Source organism: Varanus komodoensis, unplaced genomic scaffold (assembly GCF_004798865.1).
Source record: "Varanus komodoensis strain SLA01 unplaced genomic scaffold, ASM479886v1 scaffold55, whole genome shotgun sequence".
In the NCBI taxonomy this organism is placed as follows: Eukaryota; Metazoa; Chordata; class Lepidosauria; order Squamata; family Varanidae; genus Varanus; species Varanus komodoensis.
In genome coordinates, this window is record NW_025336157.1 from 3,573,140 (window position 1) to 3,595,999 (window position 22,860).

Here is a 22,860-nt window from a genome sequence, read left to right on the forward strand (position 1 = left end):
CTGGATTTCTGCAAGCTGATATCGGGGGTCAGTTTACCTCCTGCAGAGGCCGGCTTCTTCCTCCATGGAGGAGGGCAGCAGCAGCAGCGGAACTCTGCCATAGCAGGACCAGAGGAAGAACAGCAAAACTGCCGCTCGGTCTCGTCTGGAGGTGCCAACAAAGGATCACGCTTCAGCCACTAAGCCCATTGGGTGATCTTAGGGGTCTCGCCTCCAACTCGCCTACCTCGCACGATTGTGCTGGGCTTAATGTGTGATAACAACCCCACATGAAGCAGGTTTAGGTAGGCCTGTTTAATTTTTATATGCCTCTGGATAATATGACTCAAGGAACAGGTTGCTTGGTCAGTGTGTGTCTTTGTTTTGGTAAATGTTTTATGGAGGATGTCTATCTTTCCTGGGGAGTCAGTCATGGTTTAAATTTTGCGGGGGGCGGGGGGTGCAATCTAGGCATGTCTCCAGCCCTGTGCAGGGTTGTGAATTAAGCCAGCCATTGTAGGAACGGAAGGTGCTGCTTTGCACCAAGTCAAGCCACTCAGCTCAATATTCACATCATATTCCTGCCTCAAGAGGCTGCATGGGGTCCGTGAAGGTCTCCTGCAAAGTTTCGAGGTTCTTAAAAGAGTATTTGCTGGTGGGGGAAGCTGCCCCCTGCCTGAGGCATGGGGTCTGGTTCATTTCCCCATTGCTGCTGTTCTTTCAGGGAAGCAGAGATGTGTGATCTTCTGGTGGAGCTTTGCTTTGGGCCTGACGGATGAGGAAGCCCCCTATGGCTGCTGCAAATTTGGCACCCTATTAGTTGAGATTGATGGTCCCAAAGTTCGTGCCTCGTTACAGAAGCTCGAGCTGGAGCCTGATCTTTTAAGGAGCTTCGCACCGTGCAGCGCCCAGCCATTTCAGCACCACGGACAGCTCCTCCAAAGCTCAGGCTGAAATTCGCGGTGGCTACACCGCTGCGCTGACCCTCCGCAGGTAAGAGCTGAGAGAATGACTCTAGGGCAAGCATGCCCAGGATCGAGTTGCTGCGCAGCGATGCCACGCGTGCTCCCTCGCGGATCGGTGCCGTTGCACGAGCTCTGCAGATCTGCTATTAAGTTGCACTGCCAGCCAGCCAGCCAGCCTCATTTTTTTTTTTAAAATGCTCCTGCGCCTTTAAATTCTCCGGGACGCTTTTTTCTGCTTCCATGGCGACCGGAGGAGAGCGCGACCCGTGACGTTCAGAACAGCGGGAGAAAGCTGATACGCGCACGCGCCGGGCGCGCCAGGCCCGGAAAGGGCGTCGGCGCGTGCGCGGTGAGGCGGCGCGAAGCTGGCCTTGTCCGGGCAGCCCGCGGAGGGAGGGGGAGGAACAAAGATGGCGGCCGCTGCTGCAGGAGTTGTTGCCATGGCGTCGTGCAGGAGGTGAGGCCCGCACACCTGAACTCCTTTGCGGGGCCGGGACGGGGAGCGTCCTGGTTGTTGGTCCGGGGTAGGCAGCAACGGCCGCTTAGAAAGATGGGGATTCCAGTGGAGGAGCGGGAGAAAAGGCGGTAGAGGTCCATTTTTTAATTGAATGTCTTTTTATTTCTTGGTGCCTAATGGGATGGGGGGCGTATTGGCAGGCTGTGGGGGCCCCTCCTGCTTCCCTGGCGACCCCCAAACATCGATCTGTGTATGACACGAGGGGAGGGGGCTGAGGGAAGGGGCTGCTGCCGTACATTGTTATGTAAGCTCAGTGCATAATAATATGTGGGTGAGTCTCAGCCTGAGGGGGGGATGCCCTCTCCCTGTTCTTTCCGTTTGGGGGGTGGGATGAGGGCTGGGGGGCTTCCGATGTGATTTTCTGTCCAGTAAGGGAAGGGGCTGGAGGGCGACAGATGAGGCCGGGCTGTACTGTGTGGGGCTTGCGGTGGGGTGGGCTCTTGGCAACGGGGGGAGACCTCCCCCGATGGAGTAAACGGGCCCTCGTCGTGGGAGCTGGACGTAGGAGCGAGGCCCCCATCTTTGCATTCGTCAGAGGGGTTGAAAATGGCATATGAGGGGAGTAGGAACTGCTAAGTATGTGACTGTCCCTATTTCTTGGATCAGATGGATCTGTGAGGACTAGATTTGTGGTCTGGGTATCTCCATGATTTAATGAAGCATTGATATTAACATCCGAGGCAAGGTTGTCATTTGCAGAATGTTCGGACTACAGTTCCCATGATCTTTCACCAGGGGCTGTGCTGGCTAGGGCTGATGGAAGTTGTGGGTCAAAACATCTGGAGGGCTGCTTGTTGTCTGGCCCCGGATTAGGGAAAGTGGGAGAAGCCGGGAGAACTAAAAATGTGTTGTATTGATATTTGCACGGTTTCTCTTAAGTTGCAGGCTTTTACTTTCCTTGGAATGGGTTTTGGCTTTGTTGGCAGCATCCTGAAATGATTTAGTCATCCTCATTTGATGTGTGTACATGTTACTTTTATAAAGAACAAGTCTGACAGGTCCCTGTCCCAAGGAGCCTACAATCTAAAGTAGGTACAGGGAAACAAATGGATGGGAGCGATGGAGGCGGACGTAAAGAAGGGTTGTCACATACTTCAACAACAGGAAAATGAAAAACAGGGCTCAGTGGGGAATACAAGAAAAGAAGAAAACTTGCTTCTATGCAGTGGAATCTCAGTATTAATTTTATTAATACCTTCACATGAACCACCTAACCACCCTTTCCTGCCTCTTTAGTCCACTGGCTCTTTAATTATGGACAATATGGAAAACAAGATATCCCTGTGGGATCTATTGTTACTGTGTCTATCCTATATGCAGCCTTATTTACATGCGAAATTGAAGTGTGGCAGATGGAACACCTGCTCAATTCCCTGTGAGTTCTCTTACCCATTTGCTTTCAGTTCTGTCAGTCTTCATGTGATTCCCCCTCACTATATGCTATGGCAGTGAATTTTCTAAGTGGCTGTAACTCTTCGGTATCTTGTGCTGCATCTGTGTGCCCACTGACCACTGTCGCTGGAGACCTCTTCATATTTCATTTGTGGAAGAAAAATCTGCCAACAGTTGACATCCGTGACCTCTAAAAATAGAACCTGCACATACCGTGGCAGTCTATCTGTAGCAGCTGGACACTGTGGGGAAACAGAGGCTGTTCTTTGTGGCCTTCTGCTTTGAAAAGAAGGGACTGCCCATTGCTAGAACTGGAGCGTTAGGCTAGCCAGGGCTGAGCCCAGCACGAGCTTCTTGCATTCTTTAAGTTTCTGTAGTCTCTGCATTGACCATAGTTCTGCTTCACAGGGCCTTTGGAATTTGCTTCTTAGAGTTTGCGTAAAACAGCAGTTTTTGGATGTGTCACTTGGAAGGATCTTCTCATGCATTGCCTTGGAGTCTTGGCAGTCCTTCTAACAGGAAGAAAGCAGAGTTTTCCCCTGTTGACTTCCATATCACAAATACTTCATAGGCGGGTGTCCCAGTAGGAGTTTGCTTACAAAGCAAGATTCAAATATATATGGTATTATTAAGGATCGGGGTGCAGTCCTCCAACCTTTCTGCAGTAGCCCGTGACATGTCCATGCTGGGTGTGGTGGGTGCTTCGCCATCTCCTTCAGAGGAGGCCACTCACCCACCTGCATGCAGTTTCCCCTCACCTGTGGCCACCTGTTGCTTAAAGTGAGGCAACTTCCAAGACACTGTGTACGCCGCCAGCGCTGTGCGAATGGTAACGAAGGACGGGCGTTCCGAACCCCTTGCAGCTTGGAGCTGCAGCGGCGGCGGCAGCTCTGCTGAAATGTGTCATGGGCGATGGGTGTGGTGCAGGTATTTGGGCAGCAGCCCCGTTCCTGCCTGGTTTTGTGCCATTCCCATAGTCTCAGCCTGTTCCGCAGAGGCCGATCCCCATCATGGGAGGTGCTCATCTGTTAGATCCCCTTAAGGGTTTAAAGATCTGTCTGCTTCCGGATCTGTCCCTGGGAGCCGATGGGGAGCATAAACTTACCTGTTGTTGGACGGAGGTATGGAAGCACGGGAAGGCGCCGCCCATTCCTTTGGTGAAGCACCCCAGGCTCTCTCTGGGCCCGGGGAAAGTGAGAGTGTGTCTGGGTGACGGCAAGAGCCCCTCCCAGCTCCTCCTCAGTCTTTTTGTTTTGCAGGGCAACAGCCGACGGGGGCCCTCTCGTGGTCAGCCACCTCTGTGAGGTGTGAGCCGGGGGCCGACCGGGGGGCAAGTGTCTCTCGGCGTATGAGAGGTACGTACCGGTGAGGGAGGGTGCCTCGTGCAGCTTGGCAGATCTGCTGAGCTCTCTTCCGCACCAGCTGTTCAGGGACTAGAAACTTGCGTGCCTGCTGTTCAGGGACTAGAAACTTGCGTGCCTCGGAGCTGTGCAAGAGGCACTCCGAGGCTAACGTCTCTAACCTGCGTAACCTTGTGCCTTTCTCTCAGGGCGTTCTTCTCCCTTCTCTCCACAATGCCCCAAGCTTCCGAGCACCGCATGAGCCGGGCACGAGAGCAGGGAGTCATCACCTCTCAGCCAAAAGCCACCAGCAAGCTCCTGAACGGACACCGGGCCCCAAGCCAAGAGCACCGCAGCTGTTCCTCCTCCTCCTCCTCCTCCTCCGCCACAGCGAACGGATTCTCTGCCACCTCCAAGCTCCGGCCTCTGCCCCCCCGGCCGAGCCCGCTGGATGACCGGTGCAAGAAGCTGGAGCTGGACCGAGGCCGGGCCTCCAAGCGCAGCGACATGCGGGCCTCGGCCTCCCGCCGGGGCCCGGTCAAGGCAGACCACGCGCTCAAGGTGCCCGGCTGCGCCCCGTCCATCACCATCTCCGGCAGCGCCTCCTTCACCATGCCGGCCGGGGCCCTGCTGGGTGGGCCGGACTCGGGGTGCCTGCGCAGCAACCTGCTCCGCTCCAAATCGATCAGCATCGGCGACCTGAGCCAGGCCAGCAGCCGCGGGGAGGAGCAGCTGGGCGCCGTGCTGAGCCGGCTGGCCCTGCAGGACCGCAGCCCCTCGTGCGGCCACAAGCTGGGCCTGGGCGCCCTGGCCCTGAAGAGGAGCTCCTCCCTCCGGAGGGTCAACGTGGCCGCGGGGCTGGACGGGAGGCCCCCCACCACGCTGCTGTCCGTCCGCACGGAGGCCTGCCTGAGGACTCGGGCCTCGGACCCCCAGGCCATGGAGTATGCCTGCTCCCCCGACATCCTGGGATCGACGAGCCCGCCCCCCAGCAAGACCCCCGTGCCGAGCAGGCTGGAGGAGAAGGCGAGCACCGTAAGGGGCGGCGCGGCCCCGGCGACCCGAGTGGCCCCTTAGAGCAGGGGCGCAGAGCCGTATTTGGGTTCCTGCAGCGCCAGAGGGCCTGGCGGGGCCCAGCGAGGGCCCTGCCCCACCCTTCCGCCCTTCTCTGTGCTGGGCAAGGCACGGGCTTCCATGTCCCAGAGAGCACAGAGAAGGGGCTTGGTTGGGGCAGTCTGCCGGTCCTCCCCGCGATCCGAGCTCCTTTGCCCCCCACAGCGAATTGGGACAGGCGACAGGAGAGGGCTTCTCTGCGGCATGGGGGGCAACTTACCACTGTCCAGGTTTTCTCTGCCAGCAACTCCCATCATCCCTTGCCACTGGCAGTCCTGGCTACGACTGAGCGGGAGGTGGCAGCGGGCACTCTTGGCCTCTTCCAGCAGGGCCCTGCTTACGTTGTTCAGTCCCTAGGAAGTGGTGGCAGAGCGTGTTGGCGAACGCTCTGCGCAGCCGCTTCACCTTCGTCCAACTGGCTTGGATCCCAATCCGCACATGCGCGTGTAACAGACTCCTCGGGGCTCCGGTGGTGGAAGCGGGCCTGGTGATGGCCACAGACCCTTCCGGCACGCCCGTTCCCAGCATGCCTTGGGGCAAGCCTGCGGGGAGTTCCCCGCAGCAGCCCCTCCAGTGTGGGGTGACTCCCCTGTCTGCTGTGGAGCCCGTCTGAAGCCGCTTGTGTGGGAGGGGGTCGTAGTTTCAGCGTGTCTCCGGTGGGGCCTGTGCCAGCCTGCTTTTTGCCCAAGCAAGAGGGGTTGCCTCTCCAGCTTTCTGTTGGCTGCCCGGCTCCTGGGCACCGGCTCTTTCTCGGTGGACCACAGCAAGGGTACTGGTGACACTCGGCACGTGTCTTTGGGCTCCCTTGAGATCAGGAGTCCGCCCCCTCAGCTCTCAGGCTTGCACGTGATGCTGGCCCGGGGCCAGGTGTGTGCACATCCACACGAGCACACAAGCGGAGAGTTCCAGAGATACATTCCTGGAGGGGAGGGGGCCCCTCCTGCCAGTCCCCTCCAGCGCCAGAGGCAGTCTGGCTGTTTGCACCAGGCTGGGAACCTGGGCTGCTGCCCTCCCGGCCCGTCCTGCGTGTGATGCCCTGGGCAGCTGGTTGGCCACTGGCTGGCCTAGATGGAGTTCTGGTCTGAGCCTCCTTGGCTGTGCCAGGTTCATCCATATAGGCCGTGGGGACACGGGCAAGGAGCACACATTTTGTGGCTGGCGGTGGAGTCTCAGGTGTCACCCCCAGACGGCAGGTTTTGCCCCCTGTAATAGACAGCGTGGAACGTCGCCTGTCGGGCAAGCTCAGCTCTAAACGCAGTGCAAGGGAAAGCCTCGGGGCATTTCGGCCTGCGCTCCCCGTGGGGCCGCTCGACCGGGGGCCAGGCTGTGGCCCAGTGGGACAAGCAGATCGTCGTCCTGACCGGGTCCCAGCTTCTCCTGGGAGCTGTCCTCAGGAGCCGCACCTCTCCAGCCTTGGTCTTGTGCAGAGAGAACATTCCTGCAGTCAGCACGGGGTGTGGGGGGGTCTTTCTTGTCGAGCAGCCTGCCGTGCAGGTGCTTTTGAAAAACCACGTGCCTGACACACACCTGCACCAGGAGCTGCCCAGGCATCTCGTTCCTCCTTGAAGGCCACCTCGAGGCTTTCGTCCGGAGCGCGTGCAGCCGCGTCCGTGTGGGAGGGTGGCCCGTACCGGTCGCGTTCCTTGCTTGAGCCTCCTGCTCGGTGCACCGTGTCTGCTCCCGGAAAGCACAACCGGGCAGGGAAAGTGAAGTGGTCTGAGGCTGGGAAACCCCCTTCCCTTCAGTCCAGTGGACTTGTGCAGAGTTTCCAGTCCAGATCTGGAGCTGAGGGCCTTTTTGGCTGTGCTCATCGGGAGCCAAGGTCTGCGCATGTGCTCAATAGGTGCTTTCCACTGATGGGGTCTGAGCCTTTGTGTGCCTTTGCTCTGGTTTAGTATTTTATGGTCTTTGCAAGTCTGTTATCTAACCAGGTGCAGCATATTCCCTTGGCAAATAACCTTGTCAGTTTTGTTCTCTCACTGCTTTTCCATTAGCTTGCCGTATTTCATCTAGTTCAGCACTGCGGTTTTCTGCTAAGCTTACAAGATTTGTGCACATCAAATAGACACATTTGATTATTGTTTTCAGTTCTTTTTTTAGCTCACAGGGAGTTCTGAAAATGGGCCTTTGGTTTTTTTAGTCTCTTCCCCCTGCCTGTCTTCATCCCACCATCATTAAGCATACAAAATCTGATTTATTTTAGAAATGAATCAGCCCTGACAAGAGTGACTTATTACCTGTGCTTGTTTATGATTATGCGGTGGGTATTTGGGAGCTTCTTGTAGGAGAAAAGTAGGTTCTTGTGGGGCAAATCGGGCTGGCCCCAAGAAAGATTCCTGACTTCGAGAGGCACACAAATTTTAGCTTGTGCAGATTTCCTGTGGTCTTTGAAAAGAAGTCTCAGGCAAAAAGTGGGCAGGTTCTCGTTTCACCGGATGGCTTTGGCCCGGTCACAGACTCTCAGCCTAACCTGCCTGGCAGGGTGGTGGTTGTGAGGAGGAAATGCAGAGGATGAGAACCTCGGAAGCTGCCTCGATTTCTGTGCAGGAGGAAGAAAAGCTGGGCTTAAATGCAGCACGAGAAGCAAAATGGGTCCTCCCAGCGTCTTGTGCCTCTCGCTGCCCTTCTGCCGCCTTTCTCAGTGGAGCTGCTTTTCTTTTAGTCTTGCTGGTCTTCTGGGAAACGAACGTTCCACATGGGCAGCCCTTTGGGGAATGGGCAAGCCCCGGGGGCAGCCATTTTGTGAGCGTGCCCATGACAGCCCCTCTATCCCAACCGTGCCCACCCTGCCGAGAGTTCGTGGCCTGTGCCCTGATGTATTGCGCCCGCCCGGGGAGGCTAAGCAGAGGTGCTTGCGGGGAAGGCCGGCCCCCAGAAGCCGTGGCGGCCCGGCTGTGCCAGCAGCCTTGTGCCGGCCGTGGGGCTGAGCTGGCTGCGCGCGCTCCTCCGACGCTCAGAAGCACAAGGCGGATCGGGAGTGGGGAGGCGGAAGCCAGGGGGAAGGCAGCTTTGGTGGCTGGCCTAGCCAAAACGGCGTTGCCATAGAAACGGGTGCGTGGAGCAGCACGTGCCGAGTCAGCAGCCGGGTCCCCCGGGAGTGGGGGGGGGACTTCCTGGGCGGGGGGCGGAGGGGCCAGGGCAGGACCCCTCCCCAGACGTGGCACACGCTCCCTCCACCCCACCTCTGGCCAACGCTTCGTGTCAGTCTGTCTCGCTCTTGGGGTGCAGGGGTCGCGTGCACACTCTTGGGGTGCACCATCGTGGTGTGGCAGGCAGTGCCTGGGAGCAGTGGGGGGGGGCACTCGCCAGCCCTTCCTTGCTTCAGGGAGGCGAGCGCTCCCCCGAGACGGTGGTAACCCAGGCGCCCTGCGCGCCGTGTTTGTGTTGGTTTATTTTTGTTTCTCGCCTTCCTTCTGGCACCATGGCTCCCGAAACAGCCCCTGCTCCCCAAAGTGGCTCTCCCTGCTAATTAATCCCACAGAGATGAGCTCCGAGGAGAGCCAAGAATAGCCGGGGGAAATCGGATCAGCCACTGAGCTGATGGCTTATAGAGTGAGCCGGGAGGGCCTGGAGGCCCTTTCCCGTTTGGCGCTGCACCGCGTGCCTCGCCTGGCTGTTGCTCTCCCTCCTTCCCTCCCGGCCCGGACAGACGGGGAGCCATGCCGGGGCTGCAGGGGGCCACCCTCGTGGAGCTGCCCCAGAAGCTGCACCGCACGCTGGCCACCAGGCGTGAGCTCCAGGGCCGCGTGGCGGACATCTCCGAGTCGGTGGTGCACACGGCGGTGATGGGGCTGCTGCTGATGACCAGCGAGGTAACCGGCCGGAGCGCCGCGTGGTCCCCGCCCTGCCCGAGAGCCCTGCTTCTTGCCCGGTGGGGGTGGGCTGTTGGCGGGGAGGGTCCGTTTGGATGCCCCTCCATGCGGCTGCTGGGAAGCTGCTTCAATTCCGTGGTAGGTGGCGGCACATGGGCCCGGCCCGGCCCGACCATCAGCAATCGGCTCTTCCCGCAGCTCTTCCTTTCGCACCCCCGGCTTCTCCCCATAGCTGTGCCCCATGGCCACTGTCTGCCTCCTGAGCTCACCTGTGCGTAGTGCTAAAGTGGGTTTCCACAGCTGCTCCCCACAGCTTCTAGGGTGCCCTCCTTCCCTCTGGGCCACAAACTGCCCGAAAACCATCTGCCACAAGCAGTGCTCTTCAGTGCTCTGGGGGCCACTGTCCACTCTTGCCCCGGCCGGCGACGGGGGGCCACTTCTCCTGGCTCATTTTCGTACTTTCACTGCTGCTTTCCAGAATGCCTGGCTGCAAAGGAGGGGAGCGGAGTCCCTTGTTACCCGCACCAAAGAGAGCTTTCCCCGGGCAGCTGGGCTTGTGGGAGCAGCTGCAAGGACCGAACGCCCCTCTTCCGTTCTGCAGGAGCACCGTCCCCTTTGGCAGCTGGCCTCCTCTGATCTCCTCCACCTCTTCTTTCCCAAGTGATGCAGGGGCAGGGAGCCGGATGCCTTTGGACAGCCATTCCCATCATTCCCGGTCATTGGCATTTGACTCCGTCTACATCCGGAGGGGCTGCGCATGGCCTACCCCAGGACTAAAAGAAAGGCTGCCACTGAAAATATCCCAGGGGAAGAAATACTTTTGGGAATTGCAGCCTCTGTTTCCTGAACATGGCTCACTGGCTGAGAAAATATAATATCTGCATGATTGGCATATAATCAGCGCCTCTGAAAACCCTAAGGCTTTAATTGCTCAAGCTAGCCTGATGAACTGATCTGAAGAAGGGGGAGCCTGAGCGGTAAAAACCTTGAGGGTGTCACTAGATAGAGAGATAGCGGAGTAGCGAGTTGGGCCACTTCCACACCTGGAGCAGAGGTGCATGTATTTCAGAATGTCTGAATGCCCACCGGGCCAGAAAAGGTGCCGGGCAAGTGCTGGGCTGGCGAGATGTGCCTGCCTCGGGGACAGAGCGCAGGGCGGGAAAGGGGGCTGTGCAGCCGGTGTGTTGTGCTTCAGTGTGGAAATGCGGCCCACATGTGGAGCCACGAGACGAGCGCACGCCGTTACCCTCCAGAGCCACACGCCGTCGCCACCAGCAAGTCACCCGCTCCTCCCTCTTTCTCTTTCAGACGCATCACACGCTCCTGCTGGGCTCTGGGCACATTGGACTCCGTAACCTTGGCAACACGGTAAGAAGCCAGCACCGCACTTCCCTCCCTGCCCCAGGTAGAGAGGCCTTTTCCCGGCACAGGAATTTTCACAAAGCTTCCTCAAGTGTCCCCGTAGGGCACCGTTTTCATCTCCTTTTCACGAGGCGTCTGAAAGCAGGCTGGGCCGGAAAGATCCTCTTGCAGGAGGCGGTTTTGTTTCCCGGCTCAGCCAGCCTTCCAGAAAGGGCAACAGAAGCAGGGCCTCTCGAGCAAGGGTGGGCAACCTCTGGAGGTCCAGGGGCCAATCGCCCACCTTTCCAGGAATCCCGCACATGCAGCCACGGCCCTGCCGGCGATGCTGCCGAAATTCAGTGTCCGGCCAGCAAAAGAGGGCTTCTGGACCCCTCACATTTTGGCAGCAAAACAGCGGTGCGTTTGTGTTACGGCGGGGGTAGACGGCTTGGGGTCTGCCACATGTTTTGGCCTTCAACCCCCATCCTCCTTCCTTTGGCTGGGCAAGCTGGAGTTGCCGGGAGTGATTGCCTTCCCGGCTTTTTGGCCAGTCAGTTTCTCTCATTCAGTGCAGAGAAACCAATCCGCACTGGGAAGAGACACTCCCGCCTCCCTTAGAGTGCCGGAAGGCGTTGGCTGCTTGGTTGCATCAGGCCAGGCGGAGCTGGAGGGCTTTCCTTCAATCGCCCCGTGCCAAGCGCAGGAAGCAGGCACACAATGCAACATGCCCTGGAAGATCTAGCAGTCGTCGTCTCACTGCCCCAGGCTGCCCAGGAGCCGGAGCTTAGCTCCTTTCCCTGGCCCCGCTGCCCCCCGCGCCTCGCAGTGTGGCTGCAGGCCGGGTTCCAAACTCTGGGGTGCCAACTGTTCTGAGATTAGCTGGCCCTGCTGGAGAATAAGGCTATCGATAGATACTTGTCACGGTGGAGAAAGAGTTCCTTCTGGATCCAAGGCCTCTCTGTATCAGTTCCTGGAGGACATGCCTGGGAGGGGGTCCCGCTCGTGGGCATCTGCAGGGGAGACATCCATGCCCTGCCTATTGGCAAAAGCACCACATTTCCCCCCTGCCGGGGTGGCGGATTTAGGGGTGGTTTTGGCTCCTGGGGAAGCTGCTCAGCCCTGCCCCAGGGTGTTGGGAAGGCGGCAAGATCCCAGCAATGTGCCCCACCAGGTCCTCTCCTTGCCCGTGTGCCCCACCCACCACATGCAGCCCCGGTGCAACCGGATTTCTTGTGGGTGCCCAGCCCCTGGGGGACCCGCCGGCCTAGCACGAGGATCAGCCCTGCCGTTGCTCGGTCGTGGTCTCTCGGCAGCTGCCCCCAGCTCCCTTCCTCCTTCCAGCGCAGCTCATTCCCTGCCAGGAGAGGAATTTTGCTGGGGAGCTGGCCAGGCGCTCACATCGGCATCGCATGGATCTCCTGCATGCACCCCCCGAGCCACGCTGGCCGGCGGTCCCTGGAGGCGCTCCCTGGCGGGCTTGCGGGGGGGAACGGGCTCCCGCGGGCCACCGTGACGCCCTGCTCTGCTTGCCTTTGTTCTCCGCCAGTGTTTCATGAACGCTGTGCTGCAGTGTCTGAGCAGCACCAAGCCCCTGCGGGATTACTGCCTCCGTCGGGAATTCCGGCAGGAGCAGCCCGGCACGCTCCGGACACAGCAGGAGCTGACTGAAGGTGAGCGGGGTGCTGGCGGGGTGTGTGTGTGTGTGTGTGTGTGTGTGTGTGTGTGTGGATTGGGGGAGGGAATCTTTCCTGGCCATGCCTTAGTTTCTCTGCCTGAGGGGTTACATAACCAGATTGTCACCTGGGCCATTGCAGCGATCTAAATTGGTCTCCAGCAGGCCTTAATCCCAGCCTGGGTGGCCACACTTACATAAGCCCCTTGGCCTTGGCTGCTGATTGAGGCACCTAGTTCCTGCGCTTGGCCTCGCCCTCTCCTACCTGTGACAGGTGTGCGTTGCCAGCCTGAAGCTCACAGACTCCTTCCGTGCCCTTCGGAAGCGCTTGAGTTCAGTGGAGCAAACCGTCCGGGCCCGTCGTGAGTGGGCTTGTGCAAGGGCCCCTTGGGCCACCCTTGGGCCAACACTGCCAGGGTGCACAAGACTTTCCACACACACCGTTCATTCATTCGTGCATTCATTGAAAATATTTCTGCCCGTTTCCTATACGAAAATTGTCCCAGGATGGCTTACAAGAATTGAAACGATAGACAAAGCGATACATAAGAATAATAAACGCCAACATACATAATGCCAACAGAAACATGTACCCTGGGCCTTACAAGCGGCTGAGCTGGCTTCATCATAACAGGATGTGCCAGCTGCATGTCCGTCACCCCGTAGCCTGAAAGGCGGGAGCAGGTTTCCTGGGAGAGAATTCCCACTGCAGCCATTCTCTGGGATACCTATTGCGGGGGGGGGGGGGCGTTCCCAGCACTCTCACAGTGCCCCTTTAAATGTTGCAGAATATTATGCAGCCTGCTGAATTGTGGAGAGCCCTGGTATGTGGTGTAGTGGTTAGAGCACCAGACTGGGGACTCGGGAGGGCTGGGTTCCAGGCCCCCTGCGAAGCTCCCTGGCTTACCTTGGGTCATTCCCTGACTCTCTCTGGCCTACCCCACAGGGTTGCTGTTGCCAGGAGAGGTGGGAAAGAGGGCTGTGCGGGCCTTGCAGGATGGAAAGAATGAACTAATACATGAAACCAGCAGGGTGGTCCGGATCCTGCCACTCTCCGCCCTGCTGCGGTCACCCAGGCCCGTCAGGGGCTCCCTGCAGCCGGGCAGGCCTTCGGCTCAGGAGCCATGCTCTGCCGTGCCCTCTCTGTCGCGCTCGCCCAGCTTCGGGGCTTCTCCTTCAGCCCCGCACAGGGCGCAGCGGCTGGGGCCTCTCCTTGCAACAAGGAGGGCAAAGGCGGCCGAGCCCTTTCGCCCGCGAGCCGCCGGTGCAGTGGCGCAGGCGGAAACCTAACCGGAGCTGCTCTTGTGTTCCCCCCTTCCCGATCTCTGGCGACCCCCACCAGCCTTCGCAGACGTCATCGCCACGTTGTGGCACCCCGATTCCACGGAGGCCGCCAATCCCAGCCGCTTCAAAGCTGTCTTTCAGAAATACGTGCCATCGTTTACGGGATACAGGTGAGCCAGGCTTCTGTTGGCCCCTCGCTCCTCCTCTGTCCGTGCTTTGCTCCTCGGCACCCCGCTCGTCCCTGCGGTCACAAAATACCCGTGACCAAATTCCCCTTTTCCCCTCAAGCGGAGTCAAAACCTGAGTACCCAAGAAGAGCTCCCTTGGGGCTAAATCGAGTGGAGCTTCAGTTGTGTTGGATTGTAAGCTCCTTGCAAGCAGAGACCTGTCTAAGGCGCTTCTGTAACTGTAAAGGGTCGCATATACTGTTGGTTTGGTATAAATAGCGCCTATTCATTGCAAGGCAGTTGTTTGGCAGTGACGTGGGGGTTTCTGTTCAAAGATCCGAGAGGAGAAATGAGGGGAAAGTCAGTGGTGTTTTGTGGGGGATATTGTACCTCTCCATCTTGTGATCCACAGCTTGCTTTTGCTCTTAAAAGTCGTCAGAAGCTGCATCTGTAGCCGTGAATGTTTCTGGGATCCTCCAGATGAAAGGAAATAGGTTTTTTTCTTCTGCTGTTTTTTCTCCCGTCAATGTCTTGAGAATATAAGGCAGCTGACGCCTTTTCTCTCTTTCCCTGGCAGCCAACAGGACGCTCAGGAGTTTTTGAAGTTTCTCATGGATCGGTTGCACGTGGAGATCAATCGCAAAGGGCGCAGGACTCCCAGCATCCTCTCTGACGCCAAGCGGCCCTCGGTACTGGAAGACGCTGACGCTTTGAGGTGAGCAGCGCCTGCACAGGCCGAAGGAGCTGCAAAGTCAGTCCTTTGTACTTCTGACGTGGCCAGCGGAACCTTATTATTTATTTATTTATTAATTAAAACATTTTTATGCCGCCCCATTCGCCGAAGCCTCGGGGCGGCTTACAACAATAAATTAGATCCCCATAAATAAAAATTAAAATATATACATTAGAATAAAAAAAAAAACCTTCCCAAAGGCCCATCTCGTCCTGCCTTCTGGCCCGCCCAGTGGCCAGCCTGGAGTAGGTGTGGCAAGCCCGAGGGCCACTGAAGGGGAAGGGCCGACTCCAAGGAGGAAGCCGCTCTGGGGGCTTCCTCTGAGCCATCAGGAGCCCCACAAGGGTCTGGTTTTGGGGGGTTTGGTTACTGGGAAGGGGCGGGGCGTTGGCGAGTCTGAAATCCACGCACAGCTTGGGTCAGTTTGCATTCGTGAACAGCTCCCACAGAAAGTGAACACCGCCTGCTTCCTTTGCTGCTGATTTCCGCCGAGCTCTCCTGCAGCTCCGAGTCACTGCATTGTGGCCCCTTCCCTCACACCACTCGTGACTCGACACAAGCCCGGCTCTTATTCCCAAGATGCTCACCTGCCTTGGGCCGGTAGCCCCTTCCGAGCGACGGAGCCTGCTTCTTGGCTCACGGATGGGCTCTCCTCTCCCTTTCTCAGCCCAGAGCTTGGGTGGACACATTTCCTCGCTCGCAAAGCTGAGGAGCTGTCAGACATGGTCGCGCCTGTGGGCACCAGCTGATGAGATCAAACATTTACCCAACGCCCAGGTGTCCAAAGCCCCTCACGGCCATTCAGTGGCTCATCTGAACAACAGCCCTACAGGGGAGCTTGGTGCTGCCTTCTCTTGCATGGCAGGCTAGAAGGGCTGAGCTCCAGACCAGCACCAGTGAGGATGCTTCTGGGGCAAGATGCCGCAGTTCTCAACCTTGTCACTCGGCTGCACAGGTAGCCCTGCCTCAGCATGGCGTCGAACACGCCGTTGGTTCCCTTCCTTTTCTCCCTCTTCTGAGCTGCTCAGGACGGGCCCATTTGCCTTCTATTATTCCTTGAAGCGCTCCTGACAATGTACGCGGTTCTTCTGGCAAGCCCCTCTTCTTCCTCCTGGCTGTCCTCCCAGTTTTGTTTTTAGTTAGTTGCAAAGTCGTGCCCGACTCGTCGCAACCCCATGGACAACCTTCCTCCAGGCTCTTCCGTCCTCCAGCATCCCCAGAGTCCACCCAAGCTCACACCAGCTGCTTCAGTGACCCCATCCAGCCCCCTCATCCTCTGCCGTCCCCTTCTTCTTTTGCCATCTATTGTTCCCAGCATCAGGCTCTTCTCCAGGGAGTCTCTCCTTCTCATTAGATGGCCAAAGTATTTGAGTTTCATCTTCAGCATCTGGCCTTCTAAAGAGCAGCCAGGGTTGATCTCCTCTAGGACTGACCGGTTGGATCGCCTTGCGGTCCAAGGGACTCGCAGGCGTCTCCTCCAGCACCACAGTTCAAAGGCCTCAATCCTTTGGCGCTCAGCCTTCCTTATGGTCCAGCTTTCACAGCCACACATTGCAACTGGGAAAACCACAGCCTTGACTATACGCACTTTTCTTGGCAGGGTGATGTCTCTGCTTTTTAGTATGCTGCCTAGATTTCCCATAGCTCTCCTCCCCAGGAGCAAGCGCCTTTTAATTTCTCGGCTGCAGTCCCCATCTGCAATGATCCTGGAGCCCAGGCAAATAAAATCCAGCATCTCCTACAGTTCTTTATTTGGATTTCTTTCTCCAGTGATGATGAACAAGCCAACCAAATGTGGAAGCGCTACCTGGAAAGAGAAGACAGCAAAATAGTGGGTGAGCTCCCTTTCCGTTCTTGTGAGACCCCCATTTGGTATGGGGTGCAAGGCAGGCCTTTGCAGGCCGTGTGAAAATCAGTGAAAGAGACTAGAAAACCTTTGGTGTACTTTGGCCTTGTTTGGACACGGTTTAATTCAGACACAGCTTCTTTTACCTTGGTACGCAAAAGGAGTTTCCCTTTTCTCTTAAGGGCAAACCGTGGTTCTGTGTTACATTCAGACTTTGGGAACCGTGGTCTGTGCTGATGAACATTAGCTTAAACCAGCCTGAATCTGAAACCTTGGCTGGATCCTGGCCTGTTCATTAAAAGAAAGCCCAGTTCCTTGAGTCCAGCTTGCCGCCGTTTGCAGAAGTCCCAGACGCAAAAGCCGAACTCCGTCGCCAGAACTGGCCCGGTTTGCCCACTCGCGGCCCGTCGCTGGCCTCTCACACGTCCTCTGGCTCTTTCCCTCTGCCAGACCTCTTCGTCGGCCAGCTGAAGAGCTGCCTCAAGTGTCAAGCGTGTGGCTATCGGTCGACCACTTTTGAAGTCTTCTGTGACTTATCCCTGCCTATCCCAAAGGTGGGTTTAAACAGTGTCTTGGCAAGCTTGGTGGGGGAGCTGAGAGGCTTTTTACGAAGCTGCTCCGGGGAAGCCACACCGTCGGCCCTTCTAGCCCAGGCTTCCCCAACCTGGGGTGCTCCTGCTCTTTCGCAGTGCCGCACCGAGCATTCCTGGGGACAGGTCGTGCTGGCTGGGGCTGATGGGAGTTGAGGTCTATAACCTCTGGGGCGCACTCGCCCGGCAGCTGTTCTGTTCTCAAAGCGGCCTTCCCCCTGTTGTGCCCTTCAGATGTGTTGGACCGCAGCTCCCATCTTCCTGAGCCATCCTGGGACTTTTGGTCCAGCAAAGGCAGAGGGTGCCACGTGGGGGAAGGCCACATAGGCTAGGCCTGGCAAACCCTGGGTTCAAATCCTCACCCAGGCCCAAAAGCTCAGTGGGCAGCCTTGGGCGAGTCCCTCTTTCTCAGCCTGACCCACCTCACAGGGTGGTCGTGAGAGCAAATGGAGCGGGGAAGGAACGGAACGTCGCCTTGAGCGTCTTGCAGGCCGGGGGGAAGTGGGGCACAGGCGTGAGCGAGACAAGCCAGACTGGCAAGCTACCTTTCGTAAGGCCCCTGGAGGACCAGCGTGACGGGGACAGAACAGGGTGGCACATTTCTTCGAGCAGGTCCTTGCTCTGCTTCCACAGAAAGGCTTCACCGGCGGGAAGGTCTCTCTGCTCGACTGCTTCAGCCTCTTCGCCAAGGAGGAGGAGCTGGATTCTGAGAACGCACCGGTGAGTCTGGGCCAGATGGTGCAGGCCGAGGCGAACCAGGGAGAGCCGAGCAGTCCACCAAGTCTAACCTGGGCTCAAACCCCAAGGGGCTCCGAAGCCAGTCTCCATTTCCGTCCGCCAGTCCGGCTGCCGAAAACGGGGACAGCAGACGTGAGAGGCGGGTGGCACGCGGGGACACAAACTAGAGCTTGCAAAGCGCAGGGGAGAGAGAGAGAGCCAACTCTCAGCTGCAGTTTCTCCAGAACAGTCTCTTACAGCGAGCCGACCTCCTCTTTGTTCTCTCTCTCTCTCGCTGTGTGTGTGCGTCTGTCGGAGCAGGTGTGCGACAAATGCCGGCAGAGGACCCGAAGCACCAAGAAGCTGACTATCCAACGCTTTCCCCGCATCCTCGTGCTACGTATCCTTCCCAGTCCCCCATTTGGAGCAAAAAAAGGGAGCATATTGGAGCTGCTCGAGGCCGGAGCCGCTCGGGACGGGCCCCGTGGGAGACTGTGGAGGGCTAATAACCCACACAAGTCCCATGTGAAACAGCTCTCAGCTGATATCATAACATGGGCTGAGTTCTCAGGGCTTTATTTTGTGGAACACTCCAGGGCGGCTTAATTTATACTGTTAATTTATTTTATGGAAGTTTATTTATGGATGTGAGCCGCCCCGAGGCGTTGGCGAATGGGACGGCATAGAAGTCTCCTAAATAAATAAATAAATAAAATTTCCCCCTTTGTGAAAAAGTGATGGAAACATGCATTGTTTTCTGGGATAGCTTCCACTGGTTCCCCCCCCCCCCTTTCTTTTGCTGCAAACCCAACCCCCGGGGCATTTTGGCTGGGCGGCCTATCACAGCAGCAGCGTCTGGTCACGTATTGACAAGGATCGATTCACCGGCCCCCGAGGCCAGATGGCAGCCCACTCCTTTCCATTCCTGCTGAGTTCAGGGGCGAAGAGGAATCTAATCTTGGAAGAACAGAACCGATCTTTTGAGCACGCAGCCCAACACAGACCCTGCCCTGTCCCCCCAGCTCTGTATTTTTAAGAAGCATGGAGGCAAATAGGCAGCTGTTTCAGGAGAAGTAAGCGTGCCTCTCAGCTGAATCGCTGCTTGGCTTGCTTTGACGCAGGCTTGCCAAACCACAGAATAAGAGGCAAACTGCTAGGCTTCCGCCTTGACCGTGATTTTCCCCTCTGTCCCTTGGAGTGATTTGGCGACTCCAGCTAGCCTTTCCTTAACTCACCCTCCCCAAGACCTGAATCGGTTCTCCACAACCCGCTACTCCATTAAGAAATGCTCCGTGTTCGTGGATTTCCCCCTCCAACAACTTAACCTGAAGGAGTTTGCCAGTGAAAAGGCCGGTGAGTTCCGTTCCGGCATTGGGCAGCCGGTGCTTCCGGGCAGCGCCCATGTTACCTGTCTGCCAGCCGCTCTTACCATGGCTGCAAACTGCAGCTATGTTAAGTCTTGCTGATGGCTTTTCCCTTCTGTTTCGGGGGTCTCTCTCAGTCTTGCACTGTGGAAGCTCCGAGCCTTATGTTGTCGACTCGCCATTTTCAAAACTGGGAGCGGGGGTGGGGAGGAATACATTATTTCAGTTCTCAAATGTCCCGTTCTCCCACTTTTTCACAGGCACACCTGTGTACAACCTTTACGCCCTCTGTAATCATTCCGGCAGTGTCCATTACGGCCATTATACAGCCTTCTGCAAAGATCAGTCCGGATGGCGGGTTTACAATGATTCCAGGTAAGCAGAGCCTGCTCTGACCTTCCCTCCTCCATCTTTCCTTCTTGTAAAAGACGTTTTGACTTCCACTTTGAAAAAGCTCAGGGCAACTGACAAAAACAGCCTTAAAATAGCATTGGAATCATGGCTGTAACGCTATGCTTAGCAGCCTCAGCAGCAAAGGTTGTAGGGAGCCAGCTAAGAGATCAAAGACAATATCAGTGATGTTAAAACGCCAGGGGAACCCATCAAAGTTGCAGAAACAGGCCCAGGCAACTTGAACCCGGCTTGCTGGACTGTGTATTCCATGGTTCTACAAAAAGGTGGATCCCTGGTTCTGGGTACAAACTTCCATGTCCTGGGAATTTTCAGGTTTCTTTCAAAGGTCCCCGAGATGGAGAAGATGAGCTTGGAGGTGTGTGCACAAGTCCTGATGTGCTGAGCTGCTCCAGTGCCTGGAGTTTCAGGGCCGCTGTGCAGGACCAACAACTCCAAAATGAAGTTTACACATTTCCTGGATCAACAAACTTTAAGCCGTTGTAGCCTCAGCCTCCCCCAAAGTCAGAACAAACTTGTATTCATCTCAGTGGGACCGAAACTGAATTAACTTAGTGTAAACCCTGAATTCCACACTCCACACAATTTGTTGGTTGCTCACAACTCCAGCAAAGCTTCAAGTCACATGGGTACAAAGAAGAGGGTGTGTGTGTGTGTGTGTGTGTTTTGGACAAGCGGTCAGCCCAGTGCCTGTCCCAGTTCACAAGGTACTTTGAGATTGGTCCTGAGGACAATCTGAATTAATTCTTTAATCTTGCCTCATTCAGTGACTCAGCAGGCATGGGCAGGAAACTACCTTGGATACTTTGGCGATGCCACGCACACTTTCCCCCATACCTTTTCCAAAATCGTATGAACTAGAAGCTTCATCTTAGGTTGTAAATTAGGCCAAGGTGGTCTGGAAACCTGAATCCTGCATCTGGTCGCTCTGCGGTCCTTTGCTGGTTGTGCTGCACACACGGGCCATTCTTATTATAGAACCGAAGCTGCATCCGGGTTGGAATGCGGAAGCTTTTCCGCTCTGACCTCTTTTCCTCAGTCGTAGAGTCTCTACTGTGTGAGGAGGCTAATATTGTTTGCCCAGAGCCCTGGAAGGTCAGCGCACTGGCTAAGTGGCTTAAGGTGCCTATTTCTAGTTCTTGGCCTCCTTGGCAGGGGTTGGAGTGTTGAAAACAGCCCTACGTGCTACAAATACCCTTCATCCAGGCTCATAATAAACCACAAAGGTGTTGGCTTATCCATACTCAGAGCTGGTGGTGCTAAAAATGCATCTGACTTAAATTGCCTAGATAATCCCAGCTCCGTGGCAACGGCAGTGAAGTTCCGCGACTCTCACATAAACAAAAGCCAAAGTCTCGCTTTCTCTGAAACGCTGCCTGATCCCATTCTGTCCCTTTCCTTCACAGAGGCCCATTCCCCTACTTTGGGCCCCCAGAAATCGTCTCTGTCCATTACAATCCCTTCTGTAAGATCTCAGTGAGCGTATCTTTGCAACCGTAAGAGGGCAAAACTTACTCGGAGGGATGGGGAACAACGCTTGGGTGTCTTAGGAAGGAACTTTCTCAGAGCAATTCCACGCTCCGTGTCTTCTGCTTCCTTCTGCACACAAACAGTATTATTGTCCCTACTGTCACTGTGATGCGATAGTATCTAAAGGTATGGTGCTTCACAGAGTGCAAGAGCACAGGTCTCTGCCCCAGACAGCATACAATCTATAAGTAAACGCAAAGGAGGATGGAGCTGGCAGGGAAGGGAACTGGGGGCGGGAGGCACAGGAGTGGAGCCGTTTGCTTTTTTCTGTATGCGGTCCTGCTCCCAGTGAGAAGGTGGGGGAACAGGACAAGCGCTCTATTTCTGGCTCACTCTCTTGACCCCCCGCCTGGAACTGGCTGTCTGCACCTTCCTACGTCACCTTGCTCACCCAGACTCCATACTCCTGAAAGGTGCCAGCCTGCAATATCCCACCGCCCTCCAGATATTTTGGCCTGCAACTCTCCACCTCCACTGGCAAGCCTGACTGGCTGGGGGCAGCTGGTTGGAGAGGCCTGTCTCTGCTTGGTGGAGCCGGCATCCTTAGGTGGCTTTTAGGCTCAGTTCAAAACCAGCACGGCCCTTCGTGGCTTACGACCAGCGTACGCCACGGCTGCCTTTCCCCTGTCGTGGCTGCTGGGAGGCCTGAGGCCCTTGGTGTAAGCGGGAGAGCCGAGGCCTGTTCTCTCGCAGGCTCTGACTGCACGGGAAGGCCCTGCCACGACTCTGCTCGTCGGGCATACAGGCGGGCATTTTGCCCTTCCCTGCGCTCAGCAGCCCTTGAGTTCGGACGGCTGCTGCCTGGCGTTTTCGAATCGCTTTTGTGACGCCACCTTTTGGCTCTGGAGGTGCGGGTTCTGTCCATGCTCGCATCGATGCTTTCTCCGTGGATGTGTCGGGATGCGCGCTGGGCTTTTCCTACAGAAGAGCGGGGACGGGCGTCCCCAGCATGGAAGGAAAAGGCCTGCAGGCTTGGAGGAGGAGTAGTGCAAAGCAGGTGCTTCCCCCCCAGCCTGACCTTCGCTCGATGTGGCAGATCTTTGTATACAGGAAAGGACTGGCCTTGTGCCGGAGGTGAATGAGCAAGTCCTTCTGACGCGTCCGTCCTTCCTTCCTCCCTCCCCCCCTCCGACAGGGTCTCTCCCATCAGCGAGAACCAGGTCCCGTCAAGCGAGGGCTACGTCCTTTTCTACGAGTCGGACGACGTGCACTGGAAGAAACAGTGAGAGTATTGGATCCAGCGCTTTGGCCTGCTGCTCTCTTACCTCAGACTGGTGCTTGGGTCTTTTAAAATAAAACGGAGGAAAAGACGGCAAAACAAAACAAAAAAAAAGTCCGATAAAACAAAGGACACTGTGTAGGGTTTGTTTCTGAGAGTGATCCGGGTCATCCGCCTGCTACATACACACCCGTTTTTTCTTTCTTTTTATTTTTGCTCTGTGTTTTTCTTTTTTAAAAATTTTACCAGGTCTTAAAGCAGGATAGGGAGAGACCCCATGGGGAGGTTTGGGGTTGCGGGACGAGGCCTGAGTGGTGGGGAGGGCGTACATGAGCAGTGATGTACATGCAGGGAAAAGCAGCGGGGCCTCCCTCGTCCGTCCGTCCGTCCGCCCGTCCTTCCATCCTCCTAGCCCTCAAGGGAATTAATGTCTGCTCACCACTACTGATTTTAATGACCATGTGACTTTGTACATAACGATGGCTTTGTACATAGATGACAAGAGAAAAATGAAGAGGCTGAAACTTTTTTTGTGAATAAATTTACTAAAAAATGGTTTTGTCTTGCCACTTACTGGAGGAGCAGGGCCTGGTGTGATGCCTCACAGGGAGGTCTTTTTGAACAATTTGTCCGTCTTTTAAAAAAGCAGGCACTCGCTTTGAGACAAATACTGGCAGCATCCAAGCCCGTGCCTGTTCTCAGCTGGCTGGGAGAGCAGTTATTTATGGTCTAAGAATCAAAGCTCTGTAAGTATACATTTCGGTGAGCTCCTGCAGGTGTGTTGGCCTATAGCTCCCGTCGCTGGCTCTTCTGGCGGGGCTGATGGGGGTTGTAAGCCAAACAGCCGGAGGGCCAAAACTCACAATGT

At 56.5% G+C, this 22,860-nt stretch overlaps 1 protein-coding gene across 4 annotated transcripts; it reads left to right on the forward strand.

Annotated features, from left to right (window-relative positions):
• The first annotated feature begins 1,330 nt into the window (after positions 1-1,330).
• USP21 (ubiquitin specific peptidase 21) lies at positions 1,331-22,547 on the forward strand. Of its 4 annotated transcripts, none has more exons than XM_044448764.1 (14): positions 1,331-1,401; positions 4,113-4,208; positions 4,403-5,228; positions 10,427-10,486; positions 12,006-12,129; positions 13,474-13,585; positions 14,160-14,297; positions 16,086-16,150; positions 16,612-16,715; positions 17,385-17,471; positions 17,790-17,868; positions 18,714-18,821; positions 19,093-19,207; positions 21,909-22,547. In XM_044448764.1, the coding sequence occupies exons 3-14, from the start codon at positions 4,428-4,430 to the stop codon at positions 21,997-21,999; spliced, it is 1,884 nt and encodes a 627-aa protein (XP_044304699.1). In that variant the 5' UTR covers positions 1,331-1,401; positions 4,113-4,208; positions 4,403-4,427; the 3' UTR covers positions 22,000-22,547. The 4 variants fall into 4 exon arrangements, with proteins under 4 accessions (XP_044304699.1, XP_044304698.1, XP_044304700.1 ...); XM_044448763.1 differs by lacking the exon at positions 1,331-1,401 and adding an exon at positions 2,727-2,836; XM_044448765.1 differs by lacking the exon at positions 1,331-1,401 and adding an exon at positions 2,727-2,836 and having other exon boundaries at positions 4,403-5,219.
• Positions 22,548-22,860: the final 313 nt, after the last annotated feature.

Bases quoted from the DNA above. Each gene is read 5' to 3' on its own strand.
- USP21 (XM_044448764.1), top strand. From the start codon at position 4,428: ATGCCCCAAGCTTCCGAGCACCGCATGAGCCGGGCACGAGAGCAGGGA. The intron at 10,487-12,005 runs GTAAGAAGCCAG...GTTCTCCGCCAG, and splicing joins TCCGTAACCTTGGCAACACG to TGTTTCATGAACGCTGTGCT. The intron at 16,716-17,384 runs GTGGGTTTAAAC...CTGCTTCCACAG, and splicing joins TATCCCTGCCTATCCCAAAG to AAAGGCTTCACCGGCGGGAA.